The sequence below is a fragment of the Nannospalax galili genome, unplaced genomic scaffold (genome assembly GCF_000622305.1).
Source record: "Nannospalax galili isolate Female #2095 unplaced genomic scaffold, S.galili_v1.0 scaffold312, whole genome shotgun sequence".
In the NCBI taxonomy this organism is placed as follows: Eukaryota; Metazoa; Chordata; class Mammalia; order Rodentia; family Spalacidae; genus Nannospalax; species Nannospalax galili.
The window spans coordinates 6,415,179-6,440,370 of NW_008335967.1; the positions used below are offsets into that span (position 1 = coordinate 6,415,179).

Here is a 25,192-nt window from a genome sequence, read left to right on the forward strand (position 1 = left end):
AAAACTTAACCCAATGTAAGTAAAAACACAATTCTGGAGTTCCTAAATTATCATGAGTACATTTTTCCTTTTGCTTTACCTCCTACCATCTCACTGTTCATTAAAACCAACAATTCTTAATTAATTTGAAGTCAAATGACAGAAGAAAATACATCAAATGTTTCTTTCACTTGAAAAAAAAAATTTGACCTGGACTAGGGCTATGGCTAACTCAGTGATACGTTTGGCTGAAACCTACTATTCAACTTGGTGGATGAAAATTACCATGACCCATGTGTTTACGTGCCTACATGACTATTGTGATGAGGAACAGAAGAGCATAGGCACTAACAAACTTCAACTTCTTGCATCTGTGAATTCAAGATCTGTGATCTTCACTGGGCAGATGGGAGACAATGAAATAATAGATGCCCAGAACCCAGCCAGCATAGGCTGAGCAAAAATTATAAACAGGCATAGAAAGTACTTATGCATCAAACCTTAGATGATGGAGGATCAGAAATCAGTCAATAATACATCATAACAAGCTTTTCTGACTAATATTATACTATAGAGAAAAGAGATCTGGATGAACTTATACAATTTTGAAATCTTTTATTTTCTTATGAGGTGGTAACAAGTCTATTGTAAGCTTAGGATGTCAACTAAAGAAAGTTTTTCCACTTGAAAGCCTTTGGGGCTCAGTTGTATGTCATGTATCGAGGAGTAGCACTGAATTTAGCATAAGACTTAATGACCTTATTTACAGCTTCCAAGAAATCCTTCTCAGTAGCAATTTTTCGCCGAGCTCGGATTGCAAACATGCCAGCTTCTGTGCAGACGCTTCTAATCTCTGCTCCTGTCCAACAAAAAGCAAACAAGTAGGCTTAATTAAAGTAGCCCAAAGAAAAGACCAGCAAAATAAGCAAGACCCTGTCACTTACCAGTGCTATTTGGACACAGCCGTGCTAACAATTCAAATCTAATATCTCTTTCAACACTCATTGAACGAGCATGAATCTTAAAGATGTGAGTCCGACCCTAAAAATGAAGGCATTTACAAAAATTAAAAATGAAGGCACATCATAGAAATACAAACTTCAAGAATCCTTTTCCAAAACAATTTTTTTTTTTTTTTTTTACCTCCAAATCAGGCAAACTAAATTCAATCTTTCTATCCAACCTCCCTGGCCTCATCAGTGCTGGGTCCAAAGTATCAGGTCGGTTAGTGGCCATCAGAACCTTGATGTTGCCTCGAGGATCAAAACCATCCAGCTGGTTGATCAGCTCCAACATTGTTCTCTGCACTTCATTGTCACCTCCAGCGCCATCATCAAACCGAGCCCCTGAGAAGATAACAGAAAAGCACCTCGTTTCCACTGAAAACAGCACACCCTGGCTCACACCATTCCCTGGGAGCAAAGTGCACACCCCACTTTGAGACCACAAGACTAATCGGAAAGCATCTAATTGCTTTAGAAAGAATTCACCATAAGTTTATTTGATAGTCTCCTTTAAAGTATCTTTGAAGATCTTCCTTAAGGAAATTTTCAAAACAAGCAAGAATACTCCTGCAGGGCAAGGGTCAGGATGGCAGATATCATTCAGGCATAGTCTGCCAGAATTGCCAGGGAATGATCTGGGAAAGCTGAAAAACAGCTATCAAATGAGCATTGGCTGGGGAGATGGTTCAGCAGTTAAAAGCACTTGCTGCTCTTCCAGAAGACCCAAGATCGGTTCCAACATCAGAAAGCTCATAACCACTGGAAACTCCAGCTCCAGGGAATCAGACACCCTCTTCTGGCCTCCAAAGGCACGCACACCCACACAGAGATAGATGCACATGAAGTAAAAAAATAAAGAGTATTAGGCATTCTAAACAGGTGGTAAAGGGCCATACTTACGGCAGCAGGAGTATTAGCAGAGGGAGATACAAGAAAAGCCCCTTCTCTTCAGCTGAGTGCTCAGCACTAGGTAACTGATAAAACACCAACCAAATATACGTCTGTTGTGTTGGCAGCTTGGCAGCTAAAGACCCTCTGTGAACCATACTCTTGGCAAACCTGGCAAGTATCACAAGACTAAATGCTGAAACCTGGCCAACAGAATACTGCTAGATGGTGGAATCAGATCTGTATAACATTCAGCAAGCTGCAAGCCTGGTGGGAACCAAAATCTGCAGGGGAACTTTCACCCGAATTCTAAGCTGTGTGAAGGAATTGGGAAATACACAGGTGTAGCTAGTATCTGTAACCAGGAACCCTGAAAGAATCTGCACAGTTGTCCTGGGTATCTGCGACTCCATCTGTGAACCACCATCCACGGACTGGAACAGCATCTGTGATCTCATTGTCCAAACTAAGACCCAGGGCAGAGAATAGGACTACCATCACAGAGGATCCTAAAAGGCTCAGACAGGCTTGAAGGAAGAGGGGAAGAAACGCTGAGAATCCAGCAGGCAGACCAGGTGGTTCTCACATCCTATATCCCATCTTTATCAAGCTCACATCTTTAAGATTTACACTGGTTCGATGAGTGTGGAAACAAATATTAGATGTCAGCTGCTAGCACAACTGTGTCCTCATCCTACACCCCTATATCTCATCTACAACTGTTTCTCCTTATCCAATTCCCAGTGTGAATTGAGCAGGCCAGCTTCTGCCTGCCCAGCTCTTGCCTATATCACCTCATCCCACTTACACTTTTCTGTTTTTCGTTTTCCATTCCCAGAAAACACAGACTGTCCTGGTCTGGAGGGTCCCTGTGGCTTAGCCTGAGAGATGGGACTGTTCCACATTATCTGTTAGTCTATCCTTAACCTTCTTTTCAATGAGAATAACTGGAGGCTTAAGGAACTTAGGACCATTAACTCAGTTCTACCAAGAATGCTGAAAAGAAGTTTTTTGGACTGAAGAGAAAGAGAAACACATCTAAGAGACTATAGGGGGAAAAATAATGCTAGAACAGTTGTTAACCAAATGAGGATTAGGAAGACATCAAACACTACAAACATATAAAATGACAGGAATACAAGCCTTTCAATAACAACTGAATAGCAATGGTATCAATTCAACAATCAAAAGATGAAGACTAGCAAACTGGATTTAAAAACATGATCCAGGGGCTGGGGAAATAACTCAGTCAGTAAACATGAGAACCTGTGTTTCCATCCCTGGTACCCATGTAAAAAGCTGGACACAGCAGTGTGCACCTATAATCCCAGTACTGGGGAGGTAGAAACAGGAAGATCTCTGGAGCTTGCTGGTCAGCCAGCCTAGACAAATTGGTGAGCTTCAAGTTCAGTGAGACCCTGTCTCAAAGAATAAGGTGGACAGTGACTGAGGAAAACACTCAATGTTGATCTCTGACCTCCATACATGAGTACACACATATATATGCACCCTCACATAGTCAAGTCCCTAATCAAAAGATATAGACTAGCGTTGAATTAAAAATGGGATACAGAGGCTGGAGAGATGGCTCGGTTGTTAAAAGCACTTGCTACTCTTACAGAGGACCTGGGTTCAGTTCCCAGCACCTACATGGCAGCTAACAACCATCTATAACTCTAGTTCCAGGGGATCCATGACCTCTTCTGGCCTCACTCAGCATTGCACACAGGAAGTGCACTTACATACACATTAAAAAAAAAATTAAAAACAGGTCGTCTACTTGTTGCCTCATCATCAAAGATAGACACTACTTAGGGTATAAGAATGGAAAAAGGTATTCCAAACAAATGGAACCAGGAAACAAGCAGATGTTACTATTCTAATATCTAACAAAACAGACTTCAAACCAAAACTAGTCAGAAAAGATAGTCACTTCATACTGATCAAGGGAATAATCTATCAAGAGGACATTACAATTCTAAACATATATGCACTGAACACCAGTGCACACAATTTCATAGAACAAATACTACTAGACTAAAGGCACAAATTAACCCCAACACATTAATAGTAGGTGACTTCAATACCCCACTCTCACCAATAAAAAAGATGGAGTAAGATGACATCATAGATCAAATGGACCTAACAGACATCTACAGAACATTCTATCTAAACACTGCAGAATACACACATTCTTCTCAGCAGCCCATGGAACATTCTCTAAATAGATCATATATCAGGACACACAGCAAGTCTCCACAAACATAAAAAAACTGAAATAACTTCTTATATTCTATCTGACCACAGTAGAATAAAGCAAGAAATCAATAGCAATCAAGCTCATGGAAAATAAACAGCACACCATGGACTAATGAATGAGTCATTAAAGAAATCAAGAAAGAAAATTAAAAATTCCTAGACTGGATGAAAATGAAAATACAGTATACCAAAACCTATGGGATATAGTGAAAGGAAGTTCATGGGTATAAGTGATTACATTAAAAAGAGAATCTCTGGTCAGGTGTTGTGGCACATACCTTTAATCCCAGCACTTGGAAGGCAAAGACAGGTGGGTCTCTGAATTGGAGGCCAGCTTGCTCTACACAGCAGGTTCTAGGCATGCAAGGGCTACATAGCAAAACCCTGTCTCAAAAAAAGAGAGATCTCAAATAAGTAACAACGATATACCTTAGGGCTTTGGAAAACCAAATATAACCAAAAGCAGTAGGCATTTTTTTTAAAAGTTAAGATGAGGCAGAAATTAATATAAATGAAAAAAAAAAAAAAAAGAACAGAGAATCAACGCAACACAGAGTCGGTTCTTTGAAAAAATAAGATGGATAAACCCTTAGCCAGATTAACCAAAAAAGAGAAGACCCAAATTAATAAAATTAGAAATGAAATTGTAGGCACATACTTTTAGAACTAGTATTTCATTGAATTGGAAAAATCTAAAACTAGATTATTTTTTAGACGCATATGACCTATCAAAGTTAAACCAAGATGAGATAAGCAATTTAAACAGATTTATAACAAGCAGTGAGATTGAAGCAGTTTAAAAAACAACTCTTCACACTAAAAATAGCCCAAGCCAAAATGGATCCACTGCAAATGGTACCAGACCTTTAAAGAACTAATACCAGGCCAAAGAGATGGCTCACTATTTCAGTAAAAGCTCTTGTCATGCAAGCCTGAAGAACTGAGTTTGATCTCCAGAACACACAAGGAAGAAAGGCGGAGGGTAGGGCACATCTATAATCCCTGAGCTCCTGTGGCAGAAGACCCATATACATACAAACTGATGCAGCTACAACAACGTGATTTTTTAACAAAGACGCCAATTAATTGCACATTGGAGAAAAGACTGCCTCTTCAACAAATGGTACTGGCAAAACTGGATATCTCTAAGTAGAAAACGAAATAAGATTCCTGTATCTTGTCCTGCAGACAAATAAACTCCAAATCAATCAAGGATCTTAATGTAAGACCTGAAATTCTGAAATTGTTAGAGGGAAAAATAGAGAATTTCAAGTTATAGATAAAGACTGTCTCAATATGATTCCAGTTGTTCAGGAAATAAGGCCAACTGACAAATGAGACCTCATGAAATTAGAAAGCCTCTGTATAGCAAAGAAAATAGTTAACTGAATGAAGAGATAGCCTATAGAAAAGGAGAAAATCTTTGTAAGCTATACATCTGACAGATTAATATGTAGAATATACAAAGAACTAAAAAGAAAAAAACTAAACAAGGTATCAAACAACCCAATCGACAAATGGGTTAGTGAAATGAGAGTTCTCAAAAGAGGAAATACAAATGAATAATAAACATATGAAAAACTGTTCAACTTTACTAGCCATAATAAATGCAAATCAAAACTACACTGATACACCATCTTACCCAGTCACAATGGCATTCACTAAGAAAACAAATAATGGGCCAGTGAGATGGGTCAGTGGGGTACAGAGGCTTACTGGCAAATCCCCAGGACCCACAGGGTAGAAGGGAGAAAATGAGTCCTACAAGTTATCCTCTGACCTCCACATTTGTACCATAGTAAGCACATGCCCAAATACATGCACATGCACACATACATTAAAAGCAAAGTTTAAAAAAAGGAGGGGAGTGCGGGGGCGGGGGGGGGCTGGAGCGATGGCTCAGTGATTAAGAAGAGCATGTACCTCTTACAGAGGACCAGCGTATGATTCCCAACACCCATGTCAAACTGCCTATAACTCCAGCTCGTATGATTCCCAACACCCTTGTCAAACTGCCTATAATTCCAGCTCCAGGGAATCTGACACCCTCTTCTGGCTTCCATAGGCACTGCACCCACCACCACAAACCTCCACATACAGTCAGCCACATATACACACAATTTTAAAAATATAATAATAATAAAGATGAAAGAAAAAATAAATTCTGGTGAAGATGTGGACAAAAAGGAATGCTTATACACTATTCAATCACTATGGAAATTTCTCAAAAAACTAATGTGATCCATGTGATCCAGCTAATAATCCATTCCTGGGTATTTATCCAGAGGATTCCAAGTCAACATAAAACAGATATACCTGCATGTCAATGTTTATTGCAGCACTATTAACAATAGCTAAATTATGGAACCAACCCAGGTATCCAACAACAGAGTAACTGATAAAGAAAATATGGCATATGTATGCAATGGAATTTTTTTCAGGCATAAATAAGAACAGGTATGTTGCTGGCAGGAAAAGAGATGCAACTGGAAATAATCATATTAAGTAAATGAAGTTAATCACAGAAAAACGAGTATCAGATTCTTTCTCTCACCCTTGGTTCCTGGATTTTATATAGATAAACTAACTCCCCCCACCAGCCCCCAATGACTTGAAAGTAGAAAGTTGCCTAAACAGAGAAAGTAGACAAAGGGAGGGGAGGGGTGAGAAAAGGAAGTGGAGGGAGTATAAGGGAGAATACGCTCAACATATAATCTAGACATGTACAAAGCTTCTAATATTTTCTTAAAATTTGAATGAAAGCACCCTACAAGAGTGAATGAAGCCACTTATGCCAGAAGACATAAGGTTATTAAATGAAAATCCTAGTGCCAGGAGCAGGCTACTCCCTAGAAGCTGTTAGTGAGGGAGGCCTCTGAGGCCCCCATAGTGATACAGGCCAATTGCTACTGTTGTTGGCTGCCCAGCGGAACTGGATGGGAGACCCTATGGCTGAAGACATGTCACACTTTAGTTTCAAAACAGAGAAATCATGCTGGAAATGAGCTGGAAGCTTCCTCCCTGCTGTCTAGTTTTATAGTACTAGAAAGTTATGCAGGCTGCTGGGGGAAAATGGTCATCCAAAGTCTTAATCAGAAAAGAATTCACATCCAGTACAGGAAACTCGGTCAAAAGTCAGTGGCTCAAGCTGGGTGTGGTGACACATACCTTTAACCCCAGCACTTGGGAGGCAGAGGCAGGTGGATCTCTTGTGAATTCAAGGCCAGCCTGGTCTACATAGGGAGTTTCAGGCCAGCTGGGGCTACAGGGTCTCCCTGTCTCAAAAAGACAAAAAAAAAAAAAAAAAAAAAAAGTCAGGGGCTCAGGAGGTCATAGGCCCTAGTGGAGAAATTACTGCTATTGTTTTGCTAAATGGATATGAGATGCCTGTCAAACTGCCTTCCAAATATTTATGTTTATGCCCATATTAGTGCTATTGAAAGCTTTGGTCAGAGAAGTTTCTTTTTGCAGTGGACAGAAGTTACTGCAAAGACTCATAACTGATTTAAGTCGTGAGAATAAGTGACTGTTGAGTGCTCAGCTATAAAATGGGACATCTATACCACTCCCTCCAAGGCTCAAGGACTATCAAGAAAGAGGGGGTAGAAAGAATTTGAGAGCCAGAGAAAGAAGTGGAATGTTATAGAGCACTGTCTTCTGGGTATGACATAGCCACTAAACTCTTGAACTCTTAGCAGCTGTGACTATCTGCATAAAACCTACAAATGCAGGTCTTATGCAGGTCCCCAAGGGACCATCAACATTCCATCAAGGAGTAGGGGTGGCTTATTGGGGGCCATTGCTCCCTAAGGATATATATAGGCAGTTAATGGTGCTGGTGCAGGGGGATTCATGAGGCCCCATTCCTCCCTGAGCATCTATAGGCAATTAATGGTTGCTGGGGGATGGAGAGGCACTTTCTTCAGTGGTGTAGCCACTGCTAAGTTGCCCATGGTCCTGTAACAATCTTTCACCCACACTCCTTAAGTACACAAACACATTAGTTCACCAAAGAAAACAGTCTCAAAAGCAGAATGAGGAATAGCTGGGAAGAGGATGGGGATCAGCTGGAGTGGAAGAAGGATAAGAAAGGGTAATAGGGATGAATATGACCCAAATCCATGAAATGCACTGATGAAAATGTCATAACAAAAACTCATCAAAATTATGTATAATTAGTATATACTAACACACCAAAACTGGCATTTTAAATGAGATTAAGCCAAAAGTGGTAGCATATATCATATTTGGCTGAGGAAAGAGATAAGTTCAAGACCAGCCTGAATACACAGCAAGACTCTTATCTGAAAACACACACACACCAATTTTTCAAAAAACTGGAGTTAGAAAAATACACAAAGCTTTGTATTTTTCTTCCTGTACCCTAAAAACTATCCTAAAACAATATACTTTGGAAACCACAGCTTCAGAATTCCCTAACATCACAAGGCTTATTCCAAAGATACTATAAAAGTTACTTCAGAATCAAAATGCTGCAACATTATATTGGGAGCCCAAACCCGACAATGCCCAACTCATGAAAAACAAGACACTAGGTACCTAACCACATTGCCCAAACAATGTAAAAGGATCTGTCATATCTTCTAGTCATTTTTGTCAATAATAAATTCACTGAATAACAGCAAACTATCTGAAGATAAGATACTTTCACAGCTACTAAGGATTAGCATTCTACAGCAACAGCCAACACCTATGATAGTTCAGTGTTTTCTAAGTTTATCACATTTATTACTTAATCTGAACCTGTCAAAGATTCATAAAATAAGTAAGGCAAGAATAATGATTCCTTAGAATTGAGTAAACTAAGGCTCCAATGTTAGTTAAAATAACTTGTCTAGATCTAGATCATGTGGCTAACACTGTATTTCATTAAATCTATGAAATAAAAAAAAAACCACATTATTTTATGTAAACTAAGATAAACTAACACCACTTTAATCATATCCCAGCACTTTCTTATCACATAAAAGGAAGATCCCTCACTTCAACTTAGTTGTTAAAACTGTGGAAATTTATGTCCCAGAATAAAATTAATTAGTATAAACATATCAACACTAATTATATCTTTTCATATAGTTTAGTCACACTGTTTAGTAGCTCTAAAGCCCAGAGGTCATAATTTGGAGTTAAAATTTTGTACAAGATTAACATATCAGGAGAACTCTACTTTATCACTTTAGAACTTCACCAGCTGTGGTGGTTTGAATGAGTATCCCCCATAGGCTCTGAGTATTTAAACCCTTGGGTCTCCAGTTCCTGGAGTTGTTTGGAGAGGGTCATGGAACTTTTAGTTGGTGTGGCCATGCTGAAGGAAGCTGGTCAAAGCAGGCCAGGCTTTGAGAGTTCTTAAGCCTCTCAGGATTTCCAGTTGCTCTTAGCTTCTTGTGCCTGCTTGAAGATGTGAGCTGCTCTGGCCACCTCCTATTGCCACGCCTCCCATGCCACCATGGACTCTCCCTCTGGAGCCATGGCCAAAAAAACTCTTCCTTCTATGAGTGGCTTTGGTCATGGTGTTTTATCATAGCACCAGAAAAGTAACTAACACAATAGTTCTTGACCCACATGGTAGAAAGAACTGACTCCTATGGCTTGCCCTATAACCAAAATGTACCTTGGCATGAGTGCATGCATGCACATGCACAGACATATGCACACGCACAAATAAATAAATGTAATGATAAATAAATATCATTCATACCTCCAATGGCATCAATTTCATCAAAGAAAATAAGACAGGCTTTTTTTGTTCTGGCCATTTCAAAGAGCTCACGAACCATTCGAGCCCCCTAAGGGAGAAAATTTGATTTATTAATCCAGAATAGGTTTAAAGATCTTTTAAAGTAAAACACACAGGTATGTTTCACATTTTCCCATGTTTTTCCTAACAGTATTCTCAGTCATTACCACCCGAAGTTTTTGTTAAATGACTGGTTTTTCACCTATAATAACAAATTCATATTATTAGCCTCCATACATAATTCTCATGATTCCATATTTGTTAAATAGCACCAAAGTTAAGATCTGAAGGGGTCAAGTTAACATGCTTAAATAAGATCAGCAAAACTTGAGGAAATAAAGAACTATCATTTGGAATTATTGATCATTGAATTTGATTTCTAAGTTTTGATCAGAAAATTAAAATATATACAGTCATGTAGCTCTTTTTGTTTTTTTGTATTTTGAGACAGGTCTCAGCTAGCCTAGAACTCACCTTGTAGACCAGGCTGGCCTCAATCTCACAGAGATTCCCCCTGTCTCTGCTTCCTGAGTGCTGAGATTAAATGCCTGACCCTCTTTTTGTAATTCTTATTTCAAGTATACTAAGCATTAGTATGTTTCAGATATAATATATACAGTTCTAAACTTTCACCTAGATAAAAAATTTATATATATATATTTTTTTTTCAGGTACATATACAGATATTTGTATACATGCATATAGATAGATAGATAGATAGATAGATAGATAGATAGATGATAGACAGACAGATGATAGATAGATAGATAGATAGATAGATAGATAGATAGATAGATAGATAGATAGAAACATATTCAGGTACATGTATAGATATTCATGTACGTGTATATATACCTATGCACATACATACTGATAGTTCATGTTTCTCTTTCTCATTAGTCCATAAAATACTTTCCCCAAGATAATATTTCACTCACTAAGTATTTCTGGGTTTTTCCTCACAAACTAAAGCTATACTAAATATCCTTCCAAGAAGGAACCATGGTTAAAATTTTAAGTGGTGGTCTATTTGGAATTACTTTTAATTTTACCCATATATCACAAACCTCTCACAGAGCAATAGGTGCCTTAATTTTGATAAATTTACTTTACCTCGCCAACGTATTTCTGTACAAGTTCAGATCCAATAACTCGAATGAAGCAAGCGTCAGTCCTATTAGCAACTGCTCTAGCACAGAGTGTCTTTCCTGTGCCTGGGGGACCAAACAGCAGCACACCCTTTGGAGGCTCAATTCCAAGGTTAACAAACCTCTCTGGCTGTGATAGAGAAAATTTTACACTTATTATTTCTGTATAAGAAAAATAGAACTTCTGTATAAGAAAATTAGATCCATATTTTTTATACTTATCTTACTCTTAAGACATATCTAAAATATACCTATCAATGCATCTAAATGATTGTTAAAGATATTTTGATTATGTAGTCTTTTAAAATTTATTTATTTTATGTATATGAATGTTTTGCCTGCATGTATGTCAGTGCACCTGTGTTGTGTGATACTCATAAAGGCCAGAAAAGGGTGTTGGATCCCATGGAACTGGAGTTACAGGTGGTTGTTAGCTGCCATGTGGGTACTGGGAACCGAACCCAGGTCTTCTGTAAGAAAGGCCAGTACTCTTAACCACTGAGTCATCTATACAGCCCATCATTACACAGTCTTTTTATGTGTATGAGTGTTATGCCTGCATGTGTGTAAGTGTACCCATGTTGTGCAGTGCCCATGGAGGACAGACGAGGATGTCAGATCCCTGGAACTGGAGTTACAGACAACTGTTAGCTGCTATGTGGACACTGGGATTCGAACCTGGGTCTTCTGCAAGAAAAGCCAGTGCTCTTAACTGCTGAGTCATCTCTGCAGCCCCAGATTATGCAGTCTTAATATTTCCCTTTATAGAAAATTATAGTGTTTAAAAAATGAAAGCATTAACTGGTATTCTGTATTCCATTAACCTCCCAGCTTTAACTTTTCCCTCTTAATGTTACTAGAACACCTAGTTTCTTCTATCATAACAGTAATACTAGAGGTTACACAATTTCTTTTGTTACCCTAAATAGCAGATCTTTCCTTTAAAAGCACTTGGCCACACAATCCTTTCGCTTGCTCTCTTCTGAGATTTAACCATCTCTCCAAAACTTTACCCTATCAAAATTTTCATTAAGAAAAATCTATTTAAAAGCTATCTAATACACAAACAAAGCTAGTGTCACTACACAGGAAGACTGTTGCATCTTTACACACAGGAAGTGAAACACGACACTCGGCTACTTACATGAAGCAGGGGTGTTTCAACTACTTCTCGCAATTTCTCAATCTGTTCTTTACAGCCACCAACATCACTGTATGTGACATCAGGTTTTTCTTCTACCTGAGAGAGAAAGATTGCATAACACAGTCATAGGCTTCTGAATACCAGACCAAATCCTCTACAAGAGAATTAATACCATTAAAATCAGTCTGTAATAATTTTAATAAAAATAGAATTAGAACTATTAGCTATGTTACATGCTATGGCATTAACTCCAATGTCTTAAAACTATTTGCTGTGTTACATGTTATGACATTAATGAGTGCTAAAAATTGATAAGGACTTTCCTTTCTCATTTTTGTGTGTCAAAGTTTGTTTTTGTTTTTTATAACAAGGTCTCACTATGTAGCAACTAGGCTGGCCTGGAACTCACAGAGATCCATCTGCCTCTACCTCCTGAATGCTAAGATTAAAGGTGTGCACCAACATACCCAGTACCTTTCTGAGTGTTTTTTAATTTCTGGTAATTTTTTGGTATACAACCATACATTAGCTGCTTCAAATTTTTTAACTTTTTTGGAATGGATGGTTTTTTTTGGGGGGGGGGTTCTATTTGTTTCAGTTTTTAGTTTTTATGAGACAGGCTTTTACTCTGTAGCCCAAGCTAGCCTGAAACTCACTATGTAGCCAAGGTTGGCCTTGAACTCATGGCAATGCACCTGCCTGAGTGCTGGGATTACAAATGTGAGCCACTATGCCTGGCTTACAATTGTATTAAAAGTCATGTCAATCCTTTCTTCCAAAAGTTTCTTACCTGCATCATAGTAACTGTTGGATCAATCTTAGGAGGTAGTGGGATATGAATTTGATACTTATTTCTGTCCACACTAAGAAAGGAAAAAAAGATAGGCTCTTTAAATTTTCAGAGGTCTTTTAATGTTAATCTTTATCTTCAAAACAACACCATAAGCAAACTCAGAGACAGGATTGAAATTAAATACATTAAATCATCTGTTTGAAGTGGCAAATAACCTATAACAGCAATGAAACCCTTGACCCAAAGGAGAAGAAAAGATATAAAAATTTACTGAGTTAATTATTATATATTCTTTAGATATTAACTTCATTCATGAACTGTTCTCAAACAAGTACTGTCTCTATCTTTCCTACACTTCTTTAATTATGACCCTGGATGCGATTCATAAAAAAGCAGTAGTGGGAGTGGGAAGGCAAAGCTGGTTGAACATAGGGAGCACACGGAAAAGACAAGACTGTTAAGCTGTACTAATCACCCTTGGCATTCCATGGCATTCTGTTCATTCATTCACAGCAAAGCTAAGATGTGAGCTCGACATGTGTTTTTAATGAAGGAAGAGTACTTCTCAAAAGTAGAAATCTTACCCAACTCTCATCCCTTCTTCAATGTCAGTAGGTGCCACTTGATCACTGAGATCCACCACAAACTTGGCAAACTGCTTCACATTGATAATGTATTTTGGGTCCTCTGAATCAGCATTGATTATCTTTGTACACCTAACACAGCAAAAGGCTTCATTAGAGAAAGGAACTAAATAACTAGACTCCTCATTGGGGTCTGTAGTCTAGAACTGTAGAAAGCAGGCCACTGCTAAAGATCATATTCTATGCCCAACCCCAAGGGACCACTCAGCTTAAGCAGAACCACTAAGTTTTCAAATGATTAATTTTCCCAGAAAAACTAAACCCCAAAGTTTCATTAGCAAGTTCTCAAGTTTGAACTTCCTTTTTATATTCCATTATTATTAGTGATAGACCTTTTTATCTAAGGTTGCTTTCCCACAAGATAGTCAAGTGCCTTACATAAAATTCAGTAATCTATGAGTATTCATTTTTTCCTTAGTTTACATTTTAGATCCATTTTCAATTTGAAAGTGTTCACTCTGTGGGATCTGGTAAAAGTTAATATATAATACCATGTGTATCACAATATCTACTAAGGAAAATCAATGACAGAATATAGAATTCTTATTAGGAAGTTGTCGTATAAGCCATAGCAACAAATGCATCAATAGAAACTGTTCCTCAGGTAGCTCAGGTGCTGTTCTCATTAAACAAAAACTTTAAATCAGTATCATAAATATTATCAAAGAACTAAAGGAAGCCATGTCTAAAGAACTAACAACTATGAGATAATATTTCACCCAATTATCAATAAAAAGGGAAAATGGACCAGAATAAAATGTCTCCTCAAAAAGAACCAGGGGTGGGTATTGTATGGTACACTTGTAAGTCCAGCATTCAGGAGGCAGAAGAAAGAGGATCACCCTGGCAGAAGAAAGAGGTCAGCCTGGTCTACATAGAGAGTTCTAGGCCAGCCAGGTCTAAACAGCAAGACAGTTGGGGGTTAGGGGGAAGATTAGATATATACAACACAAAAATCACCTGCTTTCATAGATTTTGTTTTGCTTTTGCTTCTTTTGAGACAGTCTCACTCTGTACCTCAGGCTAGCCTCAACTCATGGCAATCCTCCTGCCTTAGCCCCACGAATACTGGGATTACAAGTGTGAGCCATTATAGCCATCAATAGAAAAATACTGAACATGGATATTCACCACAGCTCTGTATATAACAGAAATTGCAAACAGTTTCCATCTATGGATTACATTACTTTTAAAAAAGAAAAAGGAAATTAAAAAGTATACATATATTAAAGACAATAGATTTTCAAACAATGTAGTTATGTCCTTAATAAAACCCTCAAGGGATCACTAAGATGGGTCTGCAGGTAAAGGTGCTTGCCACCAAGCCTGACCCTGACTTTGATCCCCAGAATCCACATGGCAGGAGAACTCTCACAAGTTGTCTTCTGACTCCCACACCTACACTTTGCACATGTGCATGTGTGTGCGTACACACACACTAAGGTAAAAAAAAAAAAAAATTAAACCCTCAAGGTAGATGTCTTTGCATGCAATAATACACATAAAGATACATAAGAGGATTAGAAGGATCAGAGTATTCTCAGTAGTTCTGTTTGAGGTAGTGGCCACTGCAGGATGAGAACTAAGGTTTTCATATTTTGTGCTGCATCTTTCTGTATCATTTGAATCTTTTATATGATTGTAACTTTAACGTATAGATACTTATGTAGAAATCTTTATGAACTTTGAAACAAAAAAAATCCCTTATGAATTTTGCATTATCCCCCAAAATCTAAAATATGCTTAAAAATAAAATTTCAAAGAGCACTGTACATACCTCGCAACCTGTAAAGGCTGTTCACTCTGAAGAGTCTGCTTATCCGCAGCCAAATCCCAAAGGGCTGGTGGTGCCAGGCCAGTGTCAGACTCTTTAATACCTACGTAGAGAAAGATGACACAATTCACAAAAATGCAGTACATTATCATTCATTAAGCCTTCTCAGCCTCAGCAGTATTGACATTGTGGACCCAATAACTTTTTTTTTATGTGTATGCATGTATTGCCTCTGTGTAGATAAGTGCACCCATGTTGTGCAATGCCCACGAAGGACAGAAGGGCTGTTGGATCCCCTGAAACTGGAGTTATGGATAGTTGTTAGCTGCCATGTGGGTGCTGGGACTTGAACCCGGGTCTTCTGCAAGAACAACCAATGTTCTTAACCACCGAGCCATTTCTCCAGCCCCTGGACCCAATAACTTTTTATGGTGGTGATGTCCTGTGATTTGTAGGATGCTTAGCAGCATTCCTGGTGTCTAATCACTAGATGTCACTAGTACCATCTTCCCTTAAGTCGTGGGACTACAGTCATCTCCAGGATATTGCCAAGTACCTTCAGACAAAATCACTACCCTGGCCCATCCAAAGACACTGCCCTAAAGCAATCAAAAACCAAAAATGCAATGTCATACTTGACTTGCTTTGTGCACATTTTTGTACTGCAGGACTTCACTATTCAAGTTCTCAAGAAAGAAAAGTGCCAACAACCAAGCAACAGTCATACTAGATGAAATCATGTTTAAACTTTTTATTTATTTGTATTTAATGTGTTTTGTCTACATGTGTGGGTACACCTATGAACATAATGCCTGAGGAGGCCAGAAGTGGGTGTCGGATCCCTTGGAACTGGGGTTACGAACAGTTGTTAGTCACCATATGGGTGCCAGGCACCAAACCCAGGTCCTCTGCAAGAGCATCCAGTGTTCTTACCCACTGAGCCATCTCTCCAGCCCCCAAATCATATTTTTATTCAATAAAAATTGTTGCTGTATTAAAACATACTGAACTAGGCTTTAATCAATAGAAAAACTACTTGCTTGAAGGATGATGCTTCTTAATTGCACAAGTATTAAACATGTTTGTATAGTGAAAATGTATAGTAAAAGAGTAATAAATGAGATCCAATTTCTTAGGATAGGAAGGATTTTTTTTAAATCTGTAACTCATGATGGAGTAAAATTTGTATTTAAATCATTTTGATATAATCAACACATCATTTTAAGAAAGGAAATAGGGATAAAAAATGCATACCAGTGAGCTCATTAATTTTTTTGAGAAGTTGCTGAATGTCATCCTCAACCTGCTTGATCTGCCTGGAGTAAGTACTCTGACCCTAGGCAATAAAGATCAGTTTAATTAGAACATTAGAATATCAGCAATTTATTAACTGTCAGATAAAACTTTTTAAATTACAGTCTTAATAGTCATACTGAATTCAAGCTTGGGAAGTTAAAACAGACAAGTTTATCATTGTCAGAATACTACTAACCAATTAGGAAAGGTAAAAATGAAGGGACCTTTGTCTTACTCTGTAGCTGACCTGGCCTTAGACTTGTGGTAATCCTTCCGAATGCCAGGTTTAGCCATCATGCCTAGCTGAAAAGAAGCCTCTCCCTATTCAAATCTATGTTAGTCAAACACATTTTAAATACAGTAAACATTTATATAAATTATTTCAAATATCTTCTTAAATAGCACCACTCATTAATTAGAAGTTGTACAAATATGTGTAAGTTTAAATATGCTAAATACTGATTCTCTGATCTCATCTAGACAGAAATTGTAGATAGGTGACTTTTTCTTAATTATTATTAATGTTAGGCAGTCTCTTCTAATTAGTTTAGAAAGACAAAACCAAAACAAATTTTGTTTTAATATAAAACATCTACATTTTAAAAAGTAAAAACAAAGAAAATCTACATTTTTCAGCCATTTAAAAGACTTACGTAAGTTTTCAACAAGGCAATATCCCCCTCATCCAAAGCTGAAAAATAAATAAAAATAATACATGGCATGAGGTTCAACAAGAAATTGGAGCCTACCAACTTTTCTATTCAATTCAAATGGTTCTGAGTTCCAAAAACTGAGTAAGAATATAATGATATAAATACAATCATCAAATCATTTCTACATTTAAAGAGCTTTTACCTACTTTAGGGAAGGGGGAATAAAGTGCATGTATTATATGCATGATTACATACTGCACATATAAAGCATACTCATTAAGGATCTTGGCTGAATAATCATGTTATGGTCACAACATAACTAAAAATGCAAATGATAAAGAAACAGTTTTATAGGAAGCAATCTAAGGACTATTAAATGAAATAGGTTAAAAATGCAGAATGTGCATTTGTTTACATACAGAATTTTTTTTTTAAACTGTGAAGCATCTTAACTGGTGATCACCTAAACGTTATCAGTGATTACCTGGAATTTGAAATGATTACACTCAATCTTCTTTAATGGTAGATTACTGTACTGTGAATTTGCTTGGTCATTCTGGTCATTAAAATTTAACTATGATCCCCAAATCAATATTCGTGTGCTCTTGTGGTCATTCATGAACATAAATAGAGTACCCTCTTGCTTCAACTCTCATGCAGAGATGACCACAGGATGCGCATGGGTCAGGGGAGGTGGTAATGTGATACATTCTAAGGTCAGCCACCAGATAGACAGAACATGAACCCCAATTCTGGAATCTGTCAGTGGCATAGCCTTGGGTAAGTCACTTAATACTTCTGAATTGTTTTTACTTTTGTAAAATAAATAAACATCTGCCAGGATCAGTTGTTTCTAGATCTAACAGAATCTATGAGATACAGTGGTTCAATATTTGCTAATGCACCATTTGTAAGGGCTTTATAGACTTAACATGGATATTTTTTAAAAATCAACTATATATTTTAAAGAAAAAAAATTCAACCTGGAAAAATCTTCATAGGAAAAGATCGGCATTTTTGTCATTTGTTTTAAATAAGTCTGAGTAGAAGAAACAATATGCTTAGCTAACAGCAACTAGACCAGTTTAGGTGAAGCATAGTGCACTTGCTAAGGAGTAATGAACTTCTGTTGTTGGAGGTTTAGGGCCCTGGCAAGGGAGCCCAGGAGTGCCAGTATGAGTGCATAAGGGCCACAGCACACCCTGACATTAAATAACTGGACCTTAGGAAGAATCAGCCAAGGAGCAGAGTAGAGTATATGAGGCCAAGAGAGTGAGAGGTCACAAGAATCTCACAAAGGTGGCAATGTAAAACCAGAGTTGGGCCTAGCATGCAAGAGGCCTGAGGTTCAATCCCTAGCACTGTAAAAGCAAAGGAAGGGAAAAAAAGAAAGAACAGAAAAGTCAAGGTTAGATAAAGCCCTCAGAGGAAGACTCTGAAGCACACTGCAACAGACTAAATGTGTGGAGCAAAGAAGGAAAGAATCAAACATGGCACAGAGGCTTTGCACTGGGAACTTCAGTGGAATGGGTACCTTTCAACAGAAATAGAGGGGTCCCAAGAGAATCTGGCTGGCAGAGGGTGATATTACATTCCGTTTCAATGTTCTGAAACTTGTATTTCTACTTTTGAGAAAGCTAACATGGCTGGCTTGACCACCAGCCTTTGAAAGTCCTGCTTCTATGGCTGGCCTTCAGCTGTTATTTGAAAACTTAGATTTTGAGAGAGTTCCTACCATTCTCAGAACCAGTAAAAAGTAGATCACTGTGTCTAAATTCTTTGCACAAACAACACTGTTACAGAGTATCAGTTTTTCTTCTGAGAGTCTGGAATTTAGGTATGGACTAGGCTCAGGCTGCCTGGATATTCAGCCCCTAATAAAAACACTGGGCACTGAGTATCCATTGTACTTCCCTGAATTATTTTACACATGTTTCAAATCCTGTTGCTGAGAAAAATCAAGAGCATTCTGTGTGATTCCACCAGAACAACCATGCAAACTTCTTCCTGGTTTCCCCAGAAATTCACCATCTGTCCCTGTGCCTTCTGTCTTGGCAGATTTTGCTTTATATATTTTTGCTAAATAAATCACAGTAATAAAGACATAGACATAAGCCCTATGACATCTAAGACTTTGAAATCTCATGGTAGTCTTAGGGACTCCTTAACATTCTAGTATATCCCAATGTGGCATGCTAGAAGGCAGAGAGAAATCAGACTAAACTAGAGTTCATGTGGCAACATAAAGTCAAAAAGATTAACTAGAGATCATATTTGAGAAAAGGCAGTACAAGATGAGAGTGGATGAAATCACCAGAAACAAAATTTTAGAGAAACCATTCATTAGAGGACATACTGAAGGAGAAAAGAAGGAAAGGGGAAGACAAGAAGAGACGCTTAGGGTATGCTTACCAACTAACCAGACAGCAGAGCCAATGGCAGCTGCCATGTACTGAAATAATCACTGTATCAGAAATGGTGATTACAAATATACTATGTATTATGGATATATTATTTAATCCTGTAAATACAACTATTTCTACATTATACTTGAGAAAAATTAATCTAGTAATTTCTTTGTTATTATGTAATCAATAAGCAAGAACCAAAGCCAAGAGTCAGATCTTCGAATCTAGGTTTTCCTAACTACAGGCCCATCTTTTCAGCTATGTTTAGGCAGAAAAAAAGAAAGAAAAAAGAAAAAAAAAGAAAAGAAAGAAAATGGGTTATAGATTGAATAGATTTTCTCATGTGTGTTTTTAAAACAAAATATATATTATTATATTTATAGGAACTAAAGGAGAAATTCTGTAGGAGCACAAATAGGAGAGATGACAAAGTCCCAGAGGAAAAAGTGATAGATGAGGTCAGGAGCAGAGCCAGATTTGACAGAAATTGGTATCATGTCTCTGAAGCAGGCCAGAATGGAAGGTAACAGGGAAGAGAAGAGAACTCTTGAGGGGATTCTCAGTCTCTACAGTACAGAGGAAAGTCATCAGTCAGGAACATAGGAACTAAACTGAAGACTTGAAGAAAACATAAAAGCCTTGAAACAACTACTCTGGCAAACACAGTGGAGTCAATAGTCACAAAACATTAGCAGTAGGAACCAGTTGAGTAATGAAAGCTTGAATTGGAGGTAACTTCATCAACGAAGTTAAGCTTGTTTGAACAATACAGGCAGACCATGAGCAGAGACAAGAAACTATGAAGTTCCCAAAAGAAGAGGAGAAAAAGCACACTAGAAAGGTTGGCATTTTAGAAGGGAAGTAGGTTCCTTTATAATAAAGTCTACCCGTGATTATCATCTGGGGCTCAGTGATGATGAAAATACCAGAATTGAGGTGACTGCAAACCATTACAACTACTGATCACGCTCAGAATGATGCCACATAATGAACACAGGAGGCCAAAAGAACATGGGGTTTCGGTATGCAACAACCTGGGGGTAGGCCAGCAGAAAATAAGGTCATATATTTGATAGAGAACGTTTGAAAAATGACAATTTCTCCAGCATTAATTTCATCACCTAAAAAACCAGTAATAGTTATCTTTATGGTGTTCTGTAAAGATCAAATATGATAGAGATGAAGAAACAGAAAATTCTCCATATATTAGTCATTACTGTGTCCAAAAAATAAAACAATGCTTTCACAGAATAACACATTAAGAGAAAGACATAGCTTTCCAGTAGGTAGAGCACCTCTGAAGGTTTCAGCGTTGTAAAGCAAATGCAAGAGTGGGATAAAGACTGAAAAACGCTTTCAGCAGGTGCTCTCTGGGGAAGAGATGTAAATGGTGAATACTGGGTGCTAAATGAGATTGACAGCTTTTAAAAAATAGCTTTTAAGGGGCTGGAGAGATGGCTCAGTGGTTAAAAGCACTGGTTGCTCTTCCAGAAGGCCTGGGTTAAGTTCCCAGCACCCACATGGCAGCTAACAACCAGTAACGCCAGTTCCTGGGGATCTGATGCCTTCTTCCGGCCTCGTTGGGCATTGTACAATATGGGTGCACTTACATACATGCAGGCAAAACACTCATACACATAATAAATAAAAGATTTAAAAAATAGCTTTTAAAGGTAAAAAAAAAGGGGGGGGGAGCATAAAAATGAGATTAGAACAAAAGCTACTGGGAAGAAACTGTGTCCAAAAATGGTGAGCATACCTCACACGCTGTGTGAAAAAAAAGTCAACTAGGTTTGTCTCAATGGAGAGTAATTTCGCAAAATGATAACTCCGCTTCTAGAATGTAGTGTACAACTCCATGGGGTAAGTTATATGAACAAGATCCTTTGTATCCTTTGTAATAGATTGAAACAATCTAAATCTGTCAATAACTAATTAGCACACAGAGACAAACACCGACTATATATGAACTCTCTAAATGCAAGATGCTGATGTACAGCAAGCTACATTATAGGTGTGTGCTGGAAAGTGTCTAGAACATTAGTTGCCTGGGTGGTGGTTGGAATCTGGGGTCAAGGATGCGAGATTCTCTCCCAAGTCCAGTTTTAAACCTCTGAAAGTATCATCTAGTCAAATAACCGTGGTTGTCTTAAAGGATTCATGCTTCAGGATTCTCGCTACACAGTGGTCGCACCACGCAGTCACAGCAGGGGAGGGGACCGGGCAGAGCAATCAAACACCGCCGGGCTGGGCAACGTTCGGAAGGCCCGTAAGGCCCGGCAGGATGCGGGACTGCAGCCTGAAGACTGAGGATAAAATAACACTATCAGCAGATGAATTCACAACTTGAAGTGGGGAGGGGAGAGGAGGCGGGCGGGAGTGCGGCCGGGACCGCCTCACTGGGGTCGCATGGGAACCCCGCCTGTGCCGTGCCCGCGCTGGTCCCGCCGCCGGGCGCTCGGCGTCCACTGACCTCGGATGGGCTTGTCGTCCTTCTCCTCCTCTTTGGTTTTCCGCTGATCAGCGCCCAGGTAATCCGGCATTTTCGGAGCGTACAAGTGCCTCAGCTCCTCAGTGATTACACAGCACCTTCCTCGCTTCCGGCAGTGTTCCCTTTTTCTTCCCCACCGGAAGTAGAGCGGAGCTCGGCGCCCCTTTGCAGTGTTCCGCAGATCCGCGTCAGCTCGGTTCCTGGCTGTGGGAAGGCTTACCTGTTTGCCAGCACCATTTGCATACCCTGATCCTTCACCGTATCTGGTCTTAAGTCCCTGAACAGTAAATTCCAAGACCGGTCCAGGCTCAGCTGATGAGTTTATAGCTTGACTTAGAATGCAGTCTAGGGTAACTTCTTCAATCTCTGAGTTTTAATTTTCTCACAAGATTGAGAAGTGTTGAAAATGTCTGGCGAATATTCTAGATACTGTAAGTGGTGGCTAGAGCTACAAACAGAATGAAGGTAATGCAGTTTTGGTAAGGAATGTGCATCCAGATCATACAAAAACTATATACATATATATGTATATATACGTATATATTTTTTAAATTTTATTTTACGTGTGCGAATGTATAGCCTGCATGTGTGTAAGTGCAGTCGTGTTGTGCAATGGCCGTGGAGGTCAGAAGAGGGTTTCGGATTCTCTGGAACTGGAATTAAAGGCGGTCAATATCCATGTGGGTGCTAGGAATCGAACCCGGTTCCTCTGCAAGAGCAGCCAGTGCTCTTAACCACCGAGCCATCTCTCTAACCCCAAAGAACTATAACAACCCCCCCAAAAAAGTCTGGATTTTATAATGGTCAAAGAAAAAGTTTAAAATATAGAGAAAGGACTGTGGATAAAGAACTTGGACAGACTTTTTCTCCAAAGGAGATCTACAAATACCATCTAACACATGAAAGTGTTCAATCCTGGGGAAATGCAATCAAAGGTACTCATACACTTTAGGATACCTACTACTGAAGAAGAAGAAAGAGGGAGTTTGTTTTATTTTGTTTTATTTTTGAGACAGGATCTCTCTTTGTAGCCCCAGCTGTTCTGGAACTCTATATAGCCCAAGCTGACTTCTATCTTACAGAGCTCCACCTGCCTTTACCTCGCCCAAGTGCTGGAATTAAAGGTGTGTGCCACCATGCCCAGATGAAAGAAGGAGGTTTTGAGAAGATGTAGGAAAAGAATGGAACCTTTGTGCACTGTTGGTGGATAAAAAGGTGCAGCAATGGCTACTGAAAATTGTAGTGAATCCTCAAAAAGACTAAAAATGGTATTATATGAAAACCAAAATAGAGTCTACATGAACTAGCAATTCCATTTCTGGATATGCACCCCTTCATGTACTTGAAAATAGGATTTCAAGGAGATACTTGTATATACAAGTCCATAGCTGAATTATTCACAGTGGGGCAAATGTAGGAACAACCCAAATGTCCATCCCCAGATGAATGGATAAACAAAGATGTGGTTTGTGAATACATATTATTTAAGCTTGAAAAGAAAACAACTCTGGCTGGGTGTGATGGTACATGCCTTTCGTCACAGCACTTGGGAGTCAGAGGCAGGCAGAACTCTGTGAGTTCAAGGCCAGTCTGCTCTACATAGTGAGTTCCAGGCCAGCTGGGGCTACAGGGAGATATAGATGAACCCAAGGCCACTATACTAGTGAATAAACTAGTCACAAGAAGACAATACTATATGGCTCCACTTACTTATATGAGGTCCAGAAAGAGTGATGGCCTTTGTCTGAAACCCCAGCACTAAGGCAATTGAGGAAGAAAGATTTTCATGAGTTGAGGCCAGCCTAGGCTATATAGTGCTAGGCCAGCAGAGACTATACAACAAGATTCTGATTCAAAAATTAAAATACCTGGAATAATAGAATTCATATAAACAGGAAGGAAAAGGGTGGCTGCCTGGGGCTGGGAGAAGAGGGGAAAGGAACTGCTACTCAAAGCATGGAGTTTCAGTTTCACAAGATGGAAAGAAGTTTGAAGGTTAGTTGCACAATGATATGAATATACAGCAATACTGACCTATATACTTAAAAATGAAGATAGCAAATTTTATGTTCTGTGCATTTTACAATTTAAAAACAAAACCAAAAACAACCCTTATAACCTTCAAGGTGATGGTAAAAATGAATGGAAGGAGATGTGAAAAAAAAGATGTTAATAAAGCAGAGTCAAGTTTGTACCCTGAAGCATGTTTTAAGAGTAACTTCATTGGGCTGGAGAGATGACTCAGGGGTTAAGAGCACTGACTGCTCTTGCAGAGGACCTGGGTGCAATTCCCAGCATCCACATCTGTAGCTCCAGTTCCATGGAATCCCCACACCTTCTGACAACACAAGTGCACTTACACTCATGCAGGCAATACACTCATACACATAAAAATAATTGATAAAAAATTTTAAAGAGTAACTTCATTATTGGGTGTTCCTTACTAAATTGGTATACAAGTCCATTTTGTCACCTGTTCAAAATACTGGTATTTGTGAGGTGAGGGTTAGCTTTTACACACCATTTTCTTTAGTTTTTACTTTTAGCCTTGGTTCTAGAAAGAAGCTTAATAGTAGGAAGAAAATTGCTTTTTACTACACATTAAACAAGTAAACCCTAGTTTCTTATAGTTGGAAATATCTTGAAAGAAAAATTAATTTAGCTAGAGCAGAGTAAAAATATTGTTGGTCTTTAGAGAATGTTTTCTTCTCAAAATGAGTATTGAATGAGATAATGCAGAAGCTGGAGATGTAGCTCAGTGATAAAGCTCCTGTCTCGCATGTACAAGATCCAGGATTCAATCCCCAACAATGCAATGTAAGTAAATGAAAATAAGTTACAATGCAAGTAAACCAGTAATAGAACAAGAAATGTTAGCTGTTATTATTTGTAAACACAATGTACATGCATAAATATGGATGTACATATTATAATAGGCATTATCAATGCTAGT

General features: G+C 38.5%; 1 protein-coding gene across 1 annotated transcript; it reads right to left on the reverse strand.

The window, feature by feature from the left end:
* Window positions 1-569: 569 nt before the first annotated feature.
* Window positions 570-22,451, reverse strand: Psmc2 (proteasome 26S subunit, ATPase 2). Its single transcript, XM_008830759.3, has 12 exons — window positions 22,222-22,451; window positions 17,341-17,378; window positions 16,646-16,727; window positions 15,395-15,494; window positions 13,558-13,689; window positions 12,971-13,043; window positions 12,181-12,276; window positions 11,002-11,166; window positions 9,850-9,937; window positions 1,123-1,325; window positions 924-1,020; window positions 570-838 (listed from the first exon to the last, which is right to left on the reverse strand). Exons 1-12 carry the CDS (start codon window positions 22,289-22,291, stop codon window positions 681-683), a joined length of 1,302 nt encoding a protein of 433 aa, XP_008828981.1. The 5' UTR covers window positions 22,292-22,451; the 3' UTR covers window positions 570-680.
* Window positions 22,452-25,192: the final 2,741 nt, after the last annotated feature.

Coding starts and splice junctions, on each gene's coding strand:
- Psmc2 (XM_008830759.3), bottom strand. CDS start 22,291: ATGCCGGATTACCTGGGCGCTGATCAGCGGAAAACCAAAGAGGAGGAG. Junction 16,728..17,340: donor TTGCCTTGTTGAAAACTTAC/GTAAGTCTTTTA, acceptor TTTATTGCCTAG/GGTCAGAGTACTTACTCCAG. Junction 13,690..15,394: donor CAGCCTTTACAGGTTGCGAG/GTATGTACAGTG, acceptor TTGCTGTGTTAG/GTGTACAAAGATAATCAATG.